Raw genomic sequence first — 13,009 nt, 5'->3', positions numbered from 1 at the left:
ACGTCAGTTTCTTTTACTCTTTTACGCTGAAACCGAATATTTTAGAGGATTTGTGCAAATTCGTTGATACATAACGTAATGCACTTATGATGATAGATACAAATGAGAATTCACAGAGCGAGGTACAAGAGCCGTAAGTTTCGCATTAATTCGTCATAAATGATCTCTTTTTCCTGGATAGTATATTCACATCTACTGGGCAGCTGACCTCAACAACAGTGCATAACTTTTTTCCTTATCCCACAGAACAATATCAGGTCTCTTACGTTTGCACCGATTTGATGTTTTTAGTGAGGTATTCCAGCAGTATTCCTTGCTTTTAAAGGTGTGAATACCTGCTGGTTTTTGACATGCTTTTGATGTAAACGTCAGGACAGCCCTTGCTGCGGATAGCATTGTAAATAATCTTCGCAGCTATATCATGCCTGGGTCGTAGGTAGTACCTCGTAGTATGTATGTATGTTTGTATGTATGTATGTATGTATGTATGAATGGATTCAAGAGTCATCTTCGTAGTCATAAAACGAGACAGATGCGTGACAACCTGGCCACTGGTGGTGGTGTAACACACCATACTAATCATATCTGTCGGGCATGTGGAAGAGAGTGTAATTCGGCAGGAGGACTTAAACGACATGCAAAGGTACGTGAAGCCCAGTTTCAACTACAGCCGGCTATTACCGGTAAAGGTTTTAGTTGCCAATTTTGTACAAGACATTGTAGATCTTTAACTGGGCTTAAAAGTCATATTCGATCACAGCACCAGTAACAGTTAAGCTTCGTGCAATGGCCATACTCGATAACGAGGGAGCAGCCATCATGTATGTATGTATGTACGCACGTATGTATGTGCGTGAGTCTTTTTGTTTTCCCCACCACCGCTTGACAACTGGTTTGTTTACGTAGCCGTAACTCAGCAGCTTGGTTATAAGAGTTCAACTGAATAAGTACCAGACTTAGAAAAGAACGTATTGGAATCAATTTATTTGAGAAAAGAAAACACCACCAGTCTTTTGCCCTGTTCATTTCAAACATGTGTTTCCTTTAATACCCCTGGGATCTTTTCGGTTTGACAGGCAGTTTTTTTTAATAATTTCCACGTAACTAAAAAATGTTAAACTTCGTATACTGGTAGAATGTGTTTATAAAACATCTTTTTCTCTTGGCTTTATTGGAAAATTCTATAGTTTGTAAGATATTTGTTTTTTTCTTCAATTTCTGCAATTTCAACCAATCAATGACGTCTATTGAGGTGAAAACATTCTGTGCCGTATGAATATGTTCCTCGTTTAAGAAACAGATTGGGTTTATTTACATTTCTGAAGAAAAAGAGATACCCTTCCGCCACCCCTAGCCTTAACCCTAACCCTAACTAACCCTAACTCTAACCCTAACCCTAAAACAGATTGGCATGCAATAGATCGATACTAGGGTCATAATTATAGGTGACAATTGCATATGACACCGCTAGAAAAAACTGCCGTTCAAACCGAAAAGATCCTACCCCTGTGTTTAAAACACGACGGTCAATGGAATGCTTTGTTTCTTTTTTAAACTATATTCATGAACATAACAAAAACAAATATAACAATATTGCCATTTGTATTACTTTTCTCCTCTCCCAACCATATCCTTGCATCCACTTGCAAGCCCATATGAGTTGTTAGCATACACCATGCTTTCAATAGTTGTTTGCGATACCAATATAGATTATTCCCGGCATAGTTATGCAGTAAACCCTTCCATTCTTCACCCAATGAAGAATAATTGAAGTGACAACTAGATAGAGGGAGAGAAAGTGGGGGGGGGGGACTTGATAGTACTCTTTTCACTGAGTGATAAACGTGAAATGAAGTACAGTTCACGAGAACAGGTTCACATCCCACCCCTTGGAAACCAAATGTGCGACCTCACAATTGTGATCCCAACTATTAGGGCTCGAACTTGCATTATGGCTATATGTCACAAAAACTTCGTTCCTATTGCTAATATAATAATGAGATCCTTTAGGAGAAAATAGACGTAAAATTAAGCCCGATAGATATTAAATGCTTATATACACAGACACACAAACACACAGAAACATGCATATATTTATATATACACTCATGTATGTGTGTGTGTGTGTGTGTGTGGTGTGTGTGTGTGTGTGTGTGTGTGTGTGTGTGCGTGCGTGTGTGTGTGTGTGTGTGTGTTTGTACATACACACCTCCGAGCGCCTCTATTGAACCAGTTAATACAACTTTTTTTTTCAGATACTAGTTTAAAACACTATTTGTAACACCATTTATAACAACTAGTTTTCATTTTTACGCAAAATGTTTGTTATATATTTTTTTTAAATATCAAAGCAGCTAATCCGTTCTGACATTGTGCTAGTGTCTATTTTTCTTTACCCACGACTCATAGTCACAGTTTTCCTTGTAATCCTTTAATCTTGAAAGACACCCCGGTCTACTATCACACAGCGCATGTACCCAGGCAACCCCTTAACTCTTGCTTTATCTACTTTCGTCACTCTGTTCCACGAGTTTATCTCATTATCAAGTTTTTCGTTTTCCCCATCGTACAGTATAAGAGGGTCGGGGTTCGGGGCTTAGTTCAAACACAGAGCATCTTGGGCAAATGTTTTCCACTATGGTTTCGGGCCAACTAAAGCATTGTGAGTGCATTGTGTAGATGGAAGGTGGAAGAAACCCGTCATGTGTGTGTGTGTGTGGTGTGTGTGTGTGTGTGTGTCCTCCCCACCACTGTTAGACAACCAGTGGTGATATTTTTACGTCCTCGTAACACTAGCAGTTCTGCAACAGAAAGCGATAGAATAAGTACCAGACTTTAAAAATTAAGTACTGAGGTCGATACATTCGACAAAATATTCTTCATCGCAGTGCCCCAGCATGGTCGTAGTCTAATGACTGAAACATTTAAAAGATGATATATAAACATACATACATACATACATACATACATATATATATATATATATATATATATATATATATATATATTACTAGCAGTATCTCCCGGCGTTGCTCGGGTTTGTAAGAGAAATAACTATATAAGCATTTTTAGAGAGTTACTTCCCTTATAGATGCCAATTCGGGCTTTCTTAGCCATTTCTGTTTTGGTGTCTTCAAGCCATGAAGTCGTTGTTCTAAATGAACGCTGGTCTCCTTGACAACGCATTACGACGTTGATTTCTTTACACTCCCTTCCCCACAGCTTCACGAGGGAGGGAAGAAGGGGGAGAAGCAAACAGGTGCAGGTGTGACCATGGACGCCAACTCCGCCGCCATCGACACGCGAAAAATTATGCATTAAAATGGAATAAAAAATGATGTTAAATTCTTTTTAAAATCGTAGACTCATCGTAGACGCGCGCTAATAGCCAGACGGGCTCGATATGAATCACGACTATAAGATACCCGAATTTGGTTAAACTGCACCGCAAAATGTGGGAGTAGTTAGGAATCTAAATCGAAGGGGACAGACACTCACACAACTACAGTTTTATATATATATATATATATATATATATATACATTTAAAATACAATTTTAAATTTCTAGAATTTTCTAACATCGTTTGCGTTATTTTTAATATAAAATGTTGTTGTTTAAATGTACTGAAAATTTATGAGAATTTTAATATTTTTCCTTTAAACTGTTTCTCACACGTCAAATAACCATGAGAAAACGGAAGAGAGGAATAATTGAAGCTTCAAAGAAAATCAGGATAAATTTACAAGAAATAGCCTAATGTGTATTTATATTTGTAATACTAAAGACAAAATATAATCTATTTATATTTCATGAGTGGCAGGTATATAAAAGAAAAAGTTAAGCAAGGAAGTGCGTTAAAAATAATCTCTTATGTATATTAAAATCTAGTCATAAATCTCTGTAAATTAATATTGAATGAACTCTAAAACAAAATAAAACAGCTTATGGTAATAATCACGTAAACAGAAATAAGACAAATATTTGAATGCTATTAATGTAGGGACAAGCCATTATACCTCAAAATTGTTAAATTACTTTCTAAGAACAAAATTTATGTATTGATAAATGCTAACGGAAAAATAATCAATAAAAGATCTCTGCAAATTAATATCAGGAAAAAACTAACAAGACACGTATAAGAAAATATTCAGATCAACATGCAATTAAAAATATAGGTGCTACCGTACGTAACTTCATAAACATTCAGACAGAGGGAGGTGTCTGGAATACAAAACCATTTATATATTTATGAATAAATACATACATATCAACACAAATCTATAATAATTTGTACAATATATGTATAATATGCTCACATATCTAAAATAAAATATATACACTAGCACAATAAATGCACAGGCAAAACTTTAATAAGGAAAACACAAAAATATTATATTGTAACTTATAAAATACTTGTCAGAAACAATCAATAAAACAAGTGTGTGTGCGTCTATGTCTGTGTGTGTGAGTCTGTGTGTGTGTGTGTGTGTGTGTGTGTGTGTGTGCGTGTGCGTGTGCGTACCTATGTAAGTATGTTTGTATATATATGTACGTATCAGTATATTGCTGAAATATAGTTTAGAGTGTAGAGGATTGTCTTAGCTGGAATTATATGTTGAAACAAATGACTGTATGTCCAATTTCCTTTGTTTTTTACTGATGTGATTGTCTCGAGGAAGGATCAGTGGATGAATAAGCGAAAGATCTTAACTGCGACTGCCAGCTACATTTTTGCTTTGTGTGTTGCGTGACTGGTGTAGTTTCAGATTGACATAGAGTGAAAGAAAAGATAAAATATAGATTAAAGAGGAAGCATGTTGGAGGTGGATATTTTAAGACAGTTTTTGAATACAATTACTGCATTAATTCCCTTGAAATTGAGATTGCTTCTTATAAAAGAGAAAAGCAAATTAGAGCCATGTTAATTTTGTAGACAAAACACTTCATAATTAAGCATTTTATACATATTTTGCTCAAACCTGTAGTTCGTTGCTGCAGCAGCGAATAACTGTAACAGTAGAAATATAACAAATGTAACAAATGAAATTACTGAAATTCGAGAAATGAAAACTCTTGTCTTTCAAACCACCATTAATTTGTCATAAAAGAGGTGGATAAAGTAAAACGACTAAAGAGTAGAAAGACAGTGTGATCGAGCGTACATTAGGTTTGTTAGCATTTTCAAATTTATAATCTTGAATATCATGCTGAAGAAAGAAATGAATTTTACACAAGTCTAACCCCGAAACGCGTACATGATTAACTAAGGACTGGTAAATTCAGGAAACAATTATTTGAAAAACTTGATACATTCGTTCGTTTCATTTAATCTTGGGTCCACCTGTGCTGAGTACAGGACGTATATATATATATACGACAGGTTTCTTTCAGTTTCCGTCTACCAAATCCACTCACAAGGCTTTGGTCGGCCCGAATGGGACTGAACAATGAACCATGTGGTTAGGAGGCTAAGTTCTTACCACACAGCCACTTGCAATCAATCTCTTTTAATAACAGTTGAACATAATATAATAAAAGAGCAATGTTCGAATATTGAAAGTGTATGGGAAGAAGGTTTCGTGCATCTGCATAGATCCGACGAACGTAACTTCCATTCTTGCACAAATTGTCTGGATCTCATAATAATTTCTACAATGATAGCACGGCTATGCTAGAGATTTTTGGGGTTACAGGTATATGTACAGGAGTGTGTATGTTCAAATGATTGTGTATGAATGTGGAGTTTCTTTATATGTGTGTGGTTTGTGTGTACCTTCCACATTGATATATGAGAATGTACGAAAGTTTGTACGCAACCGCACGCGTGTATGCGTTAGAATAAGTGTGTTTCTGTGGGTGCGTGCATATGGCAGATGCAGAGTGGCCCAAAGGTTAAGAAGTTTGTGTGGAAAATGCGTGTAACAAAAGAATAATATCTATTTTTTGTGTTCCACTGAATAATATGTTTACAATGAAGCAATGATAATATATTCAATACAATGAGAATGTCAAAAAAATCTAGGTATGAAAATAACAGAATATGTACATGTGTACTGTATGAATATGTGTGTATATATATACATACACTTACACATATTAATATATAAATATAACGACAAAACAAGCCCATACATACATATACGTGTATGTGTGTGTGGGTGTATATTTCTAAATAATAAGGGATTACTCCAAACGTTTTCCGGTTAGCTCTGAGTTAGGAATTCAACAGTTAATATATAAATCCAATAATATTCTTATAAGATAAGAATTTAGAGATATATTCCCTTAGAAAATTCTGAATATATCACCTAAACCATATAGGTTTCCTGTAGTGTATAATAAATAATAATAAGCATTATTACGAAGGGGCATAGCATTATTAAATTTTTTTATATATATATATATACAACTTTACATAGAACCACACGTGTTTCAACTGCACCCGTTAGTAACCCTTGCAATTGAAACCCTACTATAAAACCGGTGCAGTTTCTTCAGGGTCTTTACTTCATATTCTTCGATTTGACTCTTTGAAGTTTTTCGTTTATCTACTTTGCATTGTATAATGTAGAGTTGTTCGTTAAGTTACAACGGTTACTAATCGGTGCAGCTGAAACATGTGTGGGTCTGTGTAAAGCTGTATATATAAAAAGAATTAAAGGTAATGCTATGCAACATCATAATAATCTTATTATTATTATTGAGTGAGAGAGCAGTGCATGCCATCAAAGTGACACTGGGGTAAAATATACGAAGCCCAATATACCCATCATGACTACCCGTCTGATAAAGGTACACCAGGCACATGCATCACAACCATATGTGCGCGACATGGTGATCTCATATCAAGATAAACAGCACATGACCTTGCAGGTGGGGCCCAGTTAGAATTTTCTTCAAGTTGAGTAGCCCATCCCGCTCAAACGGTCCCTGAATAAGGGTTGTTTAAGGATGTTGAAAGAACCACCCATGTTTCCAGAGGTGAACTATTCAAACCCCAAAGAATCCCTCTCAACACATGGCTATGATGCTCCCCCACTACTTCTGCTCGTGATCAGAGATGCACATATCGTCAGCCACTAAGGGACATGCTCAACTGGTTAAGGTCAAACAACTGACAAGCAAATCTGTGGTATTGAGCCGAATATTTGCTGTAGCCCATCTTTTATACCAAGACAAAACAATGTATTATTATTATTATTATATTATTATTATTATATTATTATTATTATCATTGTTGTTGATACACACACACATATATGGATATGTATATCAACAATATATAATGCTACTATACATATTTGTATCTATACATACACACACAAAACACACACACACACACACACACACACACACACACATATATATATATATATATATATATATATATATATATATATATATAATATATATATATATATATATAAAACTCTAGTTGTGTGAGTGTCTGTCCCCTTCGATTTAGATTCCTAACTCCTCCCACATTTTGCGGTGCAGTTTAACCAAATTCGGGTATCTTATAGTCGTGATTCATATCGAGCCCGTCTGACTATTAGCGCGCGTCAACGATGAGTCTACGATTTAAAAATAATTTAACATCATTTTTTATTCCATTTTAATGCATAAAATGCATCGTGTGTCGATGGCGGCGGAGTTGGCGTCCACGCTCACAGCTGCACCTGTTTGCTTCTCCCCCTTCCCTCCCTCGTGAAGCTGTGGGGAAGGGAGTGTAAAGAAATCAACGTCGTAATGCGTTGTGAAGGAAACCAGCGTTCTTTTAGAACAACGACTTCATGGTTTGAAGACACCAAAACAAAAATGGCTAAGAAAGCCCGAATTTATAAGGGAAGTAACTCTCTAAAAATGCTTATATAGTTATTTCCCTTACAAACCCGAGCAACGCCGGGCGATACTGCTAGTATATATATAAAGTAGAGATGTGTGTGTATTCATTTTTCACGCGAAAATGACTCCACCAATTGCTTTCATACTTGTAATACATGAATAATTTTACCTCGGTCAAATAATAGGCTGTTCATCTGATTTTTGTTTTATTAAACGTTATTAAAATTTTTTTAAATATTGTTTTTTATATTACATTCACGCCTTTGGAAGATTTTGAAATATTTACTTCCGGTTTTCTAGCGTCAGTGACGAAACATATCTCTTTATGTATATCTCTCCATCCATCTCCCTCTATCTATCTCTGTTTCTCTGTAACATATCTCTCTATCTATATCGTTTGTTTTCACTTTCAATTTTCATACGCCATTGTTTAACTTCCATGTTATTGTTGTCACTGTAAGTCTAAGCTTTGAATCGCTATTTACAAGCAAACAACGACAAATTACTGACAGAAAGAAGTTCATAATTACTGACGCAAGTAATTTCATAATTTACTGACAGAAGTACCTTCATAAATTTCATTTCAATCCTTACAGTTTTTGTTTTAACTGTTGTTGGCGGTTTCTTTCTCCTTCCTTCGATACTGGCTCTTTGGTTCACTGAGTGGCAAATTTTGCTTCAGCCTGTACAATACTTTATTTTCTGTTAAAATTTCCTATTTACTTTCTGCCCGTCGTATTAAGGAACATAATTTCCGTTACCAAGTTAATTTCATTGCTTACTATCTTCTGCACTCGTGTATTTCTATATACATATATAACCAGGCCCAGAAGGAAAGTGTCACATTTGTCGGCATAACTACAGATTTCTGCCCAATTTGGATGATCATAACTTTCAGAAAAATGGATATTTTTTAATAACATTTTCTACGAATATGTTATATCATGTAGATTCCGAAGACTTGTACTTAACTCTAAAAATCGCATCGAAGCCATTATCACACTGGAACTTCCAGTAGTGTAGTACATTATTAATATTATTAACTGGAATCCTACGTAACTCCAGCACATGGAGAGAAAGGCAAGGAAATTATTAACATCTAATAACATGTACCACACCAATGACATCAACAATTATACGAGCCATAATTATTGAATACTAATAAGATTTCTCCTCGATTGTTCAACATTTGTAGCTCATTAACCTTCTTCCGCGTTGTGGAAAAGCTCAACTTGAATTTAGAATTTCTTAAAGATAAGTTACTTTCGAGTTTTTGCTTTGAAATGTTTGAAGGAATTAGTCTTAGTTTCGCTTGAAATGTTCTAGAGAAAATAATGAAACAAAAAGCCTGTATATATGATACAATTACATGTAACAGGTGTGAAGAGTTGCATTAAATAATTCTTTGACTGCAAAAGCTGCAGCTTATCTCAGGGAATGCAAATCAGCCAAAAGTGTAATTGTTTTACATTTTTCTTCAATTAAACTTAGAAAATTGTTCAACTTTGCATTTGGAATGAAATAACTTTTACTCGCGTGTGTATGTGCGCGTGCGTATGTGCGCGTGTATGTGTGCGCGCGTGTGTGTGTGTGTGTGTGCACGCGAGTGTATATATATGTATATATGAACGTATGCATGCATGTGTGATTGTATACATATATGTATGTATCTATACACATATATGTATGTATTTATATACATATATGTATGTGTGTATTTGTGTGTGTGTATGTGTGTGTGTATATGTGTGTGTATGTGTGTGCATATGTGTGTGTATGTGTGTGATTGTATGTGTTTACGTGTTATCAATTATTTCCATATTGAACGTCTAGCAGCAAAATTGTTTATTTGTGCTTAATTACATTATAATATCGAATTATGTCAAACTACGTCAAAGAAAAGAACTTCATAAAAACGTATAATAACAATATTTTTAATTACAAATGTATTTCATAACGACTACAGTTTTGACTCGTTCGTGTAAATTAGATAGTTACTATTAGCTTTGTAATTATGAAATTTGTGTTCAAAATTATCAGCCATATAATATTTCTTCGTTGAAATATGAAATCAAGCATCCATAGAAACGCCGAAGAAAACATCACAAATTACAAGATTTCATGACAAATATAATCCTGTAATTGTTCTGTTTATGCTACATTATAGTTATCACTACATGTTTTCAATAATTTTGTACCAGTAACTGCTTCCAGTGTTCCTGCATTATAGCTTTCTAGAGGTGTGTATAGTAATGCTTTTAGGGTGTAAAGTGTGTTGTTTGGTTTTCTTTTCGTTTTCTGAGTGTAGAATATGTAACAGGTGAGTTGTTATATTATTGGGTTGCATTAAGAACGATGAGCTGTGATGAGTTGGCTGTGATGCGTGGGATATGTCAAAGCAAAAGGTGTTGACAATGCATTGCACCAGGGGTTAATTTTTCGTTTCAAAATTATTAATTACTAGCAGTATCGCCCGGCGTTGCTCGGGTTTGTAAGGGAAATGACTATATAAGCATTTTTAGAGATGTAAAGTATAATAGCCATCTCAATATAGCTAACCACAAAGGGGGGTGTTACTGTAGCTTTTTACGTTCTGAGATTTAATAATACATTTTAGAGAGTTACTTCCCTATATAATAGCAAAAAATGCATTAAAAATGGGAAAAAATGATGGTAATTTTTTTTTTAAATCGTAGACTCATCGTAGACGCGCGCTAATACCCAGAAGGGCTCGATATGAATCACGACTATAAGATACCCGCTTTTGGTTACACTGCACCGCAAAATGTGGGAGTAGTTAGGAATCTAAATCGGAGACAGACACACAACTTCACTTTTATATATAAAGATAATTATCTAGAACGCTTATTAAAAGGTATTTCATTTGTGCACTTTCGCTCATATTTGTTTTAATTTACCATATTGCCCATGGCTCCTCCGACTAAGAAGAAATACCGACCTTATTCAGTCTTGTGCCGTTATTCCATTGCCACAGATCGAAACGAAACTAATGTATCTCATATGTATGAACGTACCGTCAAATGGTAGCATGTGGCCAGCTAAGCTTAAAATATATTTGGAGACCAATCACAAAGACAAGAAAAACAATTCGGTAGAATATTTTAGAAAGCTACACAATGAATTTCAAACAATAAAAAATGGTGAATCAGCTACTTAGTATTCATCAGTTATAAAACAAAATCCTCATAAAAGTATGATATTTTAAGTACATCATTAGTATCAGTGTGCATTGAAAAATAGCTAAGGATGTAGAAAAGCAACTACTAGCCAAGTTGCGAGTTAAGAAATTTACCTTCAGAGATAATAAAGCTATTTTATTGACATCGATTGCAGCTAAATGTAATATATTTTATATATCAGATATATTTGGTAAAATTGATTTGTTTAAAGAGCTTCAAGGAGAAAAAGGAGCTTTTCTAGGAAAAGTATAGCTCTACAAAATGACTACGCGGTCTGATCAATAAGTGTCCGGACAGTTGCCATAGTAACGAAGCTAAAGAACGCAGAGTCAAGCCATTCGGTACAGGTTTACCTTGCACTCTGCCGTGTATGCGCATTAAGTTTTAACGTTCTAGCTCACTTCCGCTGTTTATAGCACTGCTTGGAAAGAACGTGTGTAGCGTGTGATCGTCGCATTGACCATGACAGAAATTTGAGCAGAGAATCTGGAACAAATTTTGTCAAAAGCTTGGCGATACTTGCTCTGAGGCCTATGCAAAGTTTTCAAAAAAGTTTTCATCCTTCACCACACCTTCAAGGAGATTTTGTACAACATAAACCCGCGTATCTTTTTGGTCAGCTGAAAACTGTTTTGGTATAAACTTGGCAGACACGCGTCTCATACTTAAATCTTCAGTTATAATGTGATGAACTGAACCATAACTAATCTGCACATCCTCTGATAACTCATGGATGGTGATTCGACGATTTCCCCTCTGCACGCACATCTGCGATATTTTTGTAGTTATGCTGGCCGTGAGTCTCCTAAAACGTTCGTCAATATCGACATTTTTTCGGCTATCTTGGAAACGTCTGACACACTCGTACACTTGTGTGCGGCTCATAGACTCCTCTCCATACACTTTCTGCAACTTTGCGTAGTCCTATGAACAGGTATTGCCGTAACAACTTTCTCTGTCATGGTCAATGCGACGATCACACACTCAACACATCCCTTCCAAGCACTGCTGCAAACAGGGGAAGTGAACCGGAACTTTAAAACTAGGTGCACAAACACAACAGAGTTCGAAGTCAATCAGTGTCAAGCTGTGTCACTCTATGTCCTTTAGCTTCGTTACTAATGCAACAGTCTGGATACTTATTGATCAGATCTCATACTGTACGTCGTGCATTATTACAATTTCCCAATTTGGAATCAATTAACAATAATCTGCACGATGACGACCTTGTATTGTATGCTGAACATTTGAAAAACTTGAATGATGATACGTCAGTTCGGTTTAACGACCTACTGAAGTTAAATGTACTGCGTTGGGTGACACTTCCTTTTGAAGATAATGTTGCTAATGTGGATATCTGTTTGCAGGAGAATCTCATTGAATTGCAGAATGATGAAATAGTTCAGGCAAGATTTAAAGACGGGAAACATAATCTATGTAAAAGTAATGACACTACTACACAGTATCTACTACTCTGGGAGAAAGCGCAGCTGTACGTTACTGCCTTTACTGCTTATCTTGTTGAATCTGGTTTCACCCGTGTTACTAACTTACTGTCAAAAGATCGTAATCGACTCGATGCTGTACACAATGTAGGAGCCGAATATTGCTAAACTAGCAGAGCAGCATCAACATCAAGGCTGGCATTAAATAAAGTAGCACTAGAGCACTATCTTCTTTTCATAAATATGTCTTTGTACATTTATGACTCATTTGACTAGTTGACATTAATTTTCCATAGCATTTAGTTCGCTGTTAAAGTTTATGTGCAATAAATTCGTTATACATCTACAATGCACAAAATATTTTAGCAATTTTTATACAAATCCTGATAATATCTAATTATAAAAATACACTAGGATTTTTAAACATTGAATAGCTAATAAAATGGCCGAGTAATATCGGAATTAAGGAATCCATACGTAAAAAAAATGGCTGAGAGCCCCTGTATATATTATATAC

General features: G+C 35.4%; 1 protein-coding gene across 1 annotated transcript; it reads left to right on the top strand.

Annotated features, from left to right (window-relative positions):
* Positions 1-8,781: 8,781 nt before the first annotated feature.
* LOC115218268 lies at positions 8,782-12,660 on the top strand. Its single transcript, XM_029788017.1, has 2 exons — positions 8,782-8,861; positions 12,198-12,660. Exons 1-2 carry the CDS (start codon positions 8,782-8,784, stop codon positions 12,658-12,660), a joined length of 543 nt encoding a protein of 180 aa, XP_029643877.1.
* Positions 12,661-13,009: the final 349 nt, after the last annotated feature.

This window comes from Octopus sinensis, linkage group LG13 (genome assembly GCF_006345805.1).
Source record: "Octopus sinensis linkage group LG13, ASM634580v1, whole genome shotgun sequence".
NCBI lineage: Eukaryota > Metazoa > Mollusca > Cephalopoda > Octopoda > Octopodidae > Octopus > Octopus sinensis.
Note: the sequence above shows the minus strand (reverse complement) of the source record. Positions and strands in the feature narration are given on the sequence as shown.

Bases quoted from the DNA above. Each gene is read 5' to 3' on its own strand.
- LOC115218268 (XM_029788017.1), top strand. From the start codon at position 8,782: ATGTTATATCATGTAGATTCCGAAGACTTGTACTTAACTCTAAAAATC. The intron at 8,862-12,197 runs GTAGTGTAGTAC...CTTATTGATCAG, and splicing joins TTATCACACTGGAACTTCCA to ATCTCATACTGTACGTCGTG.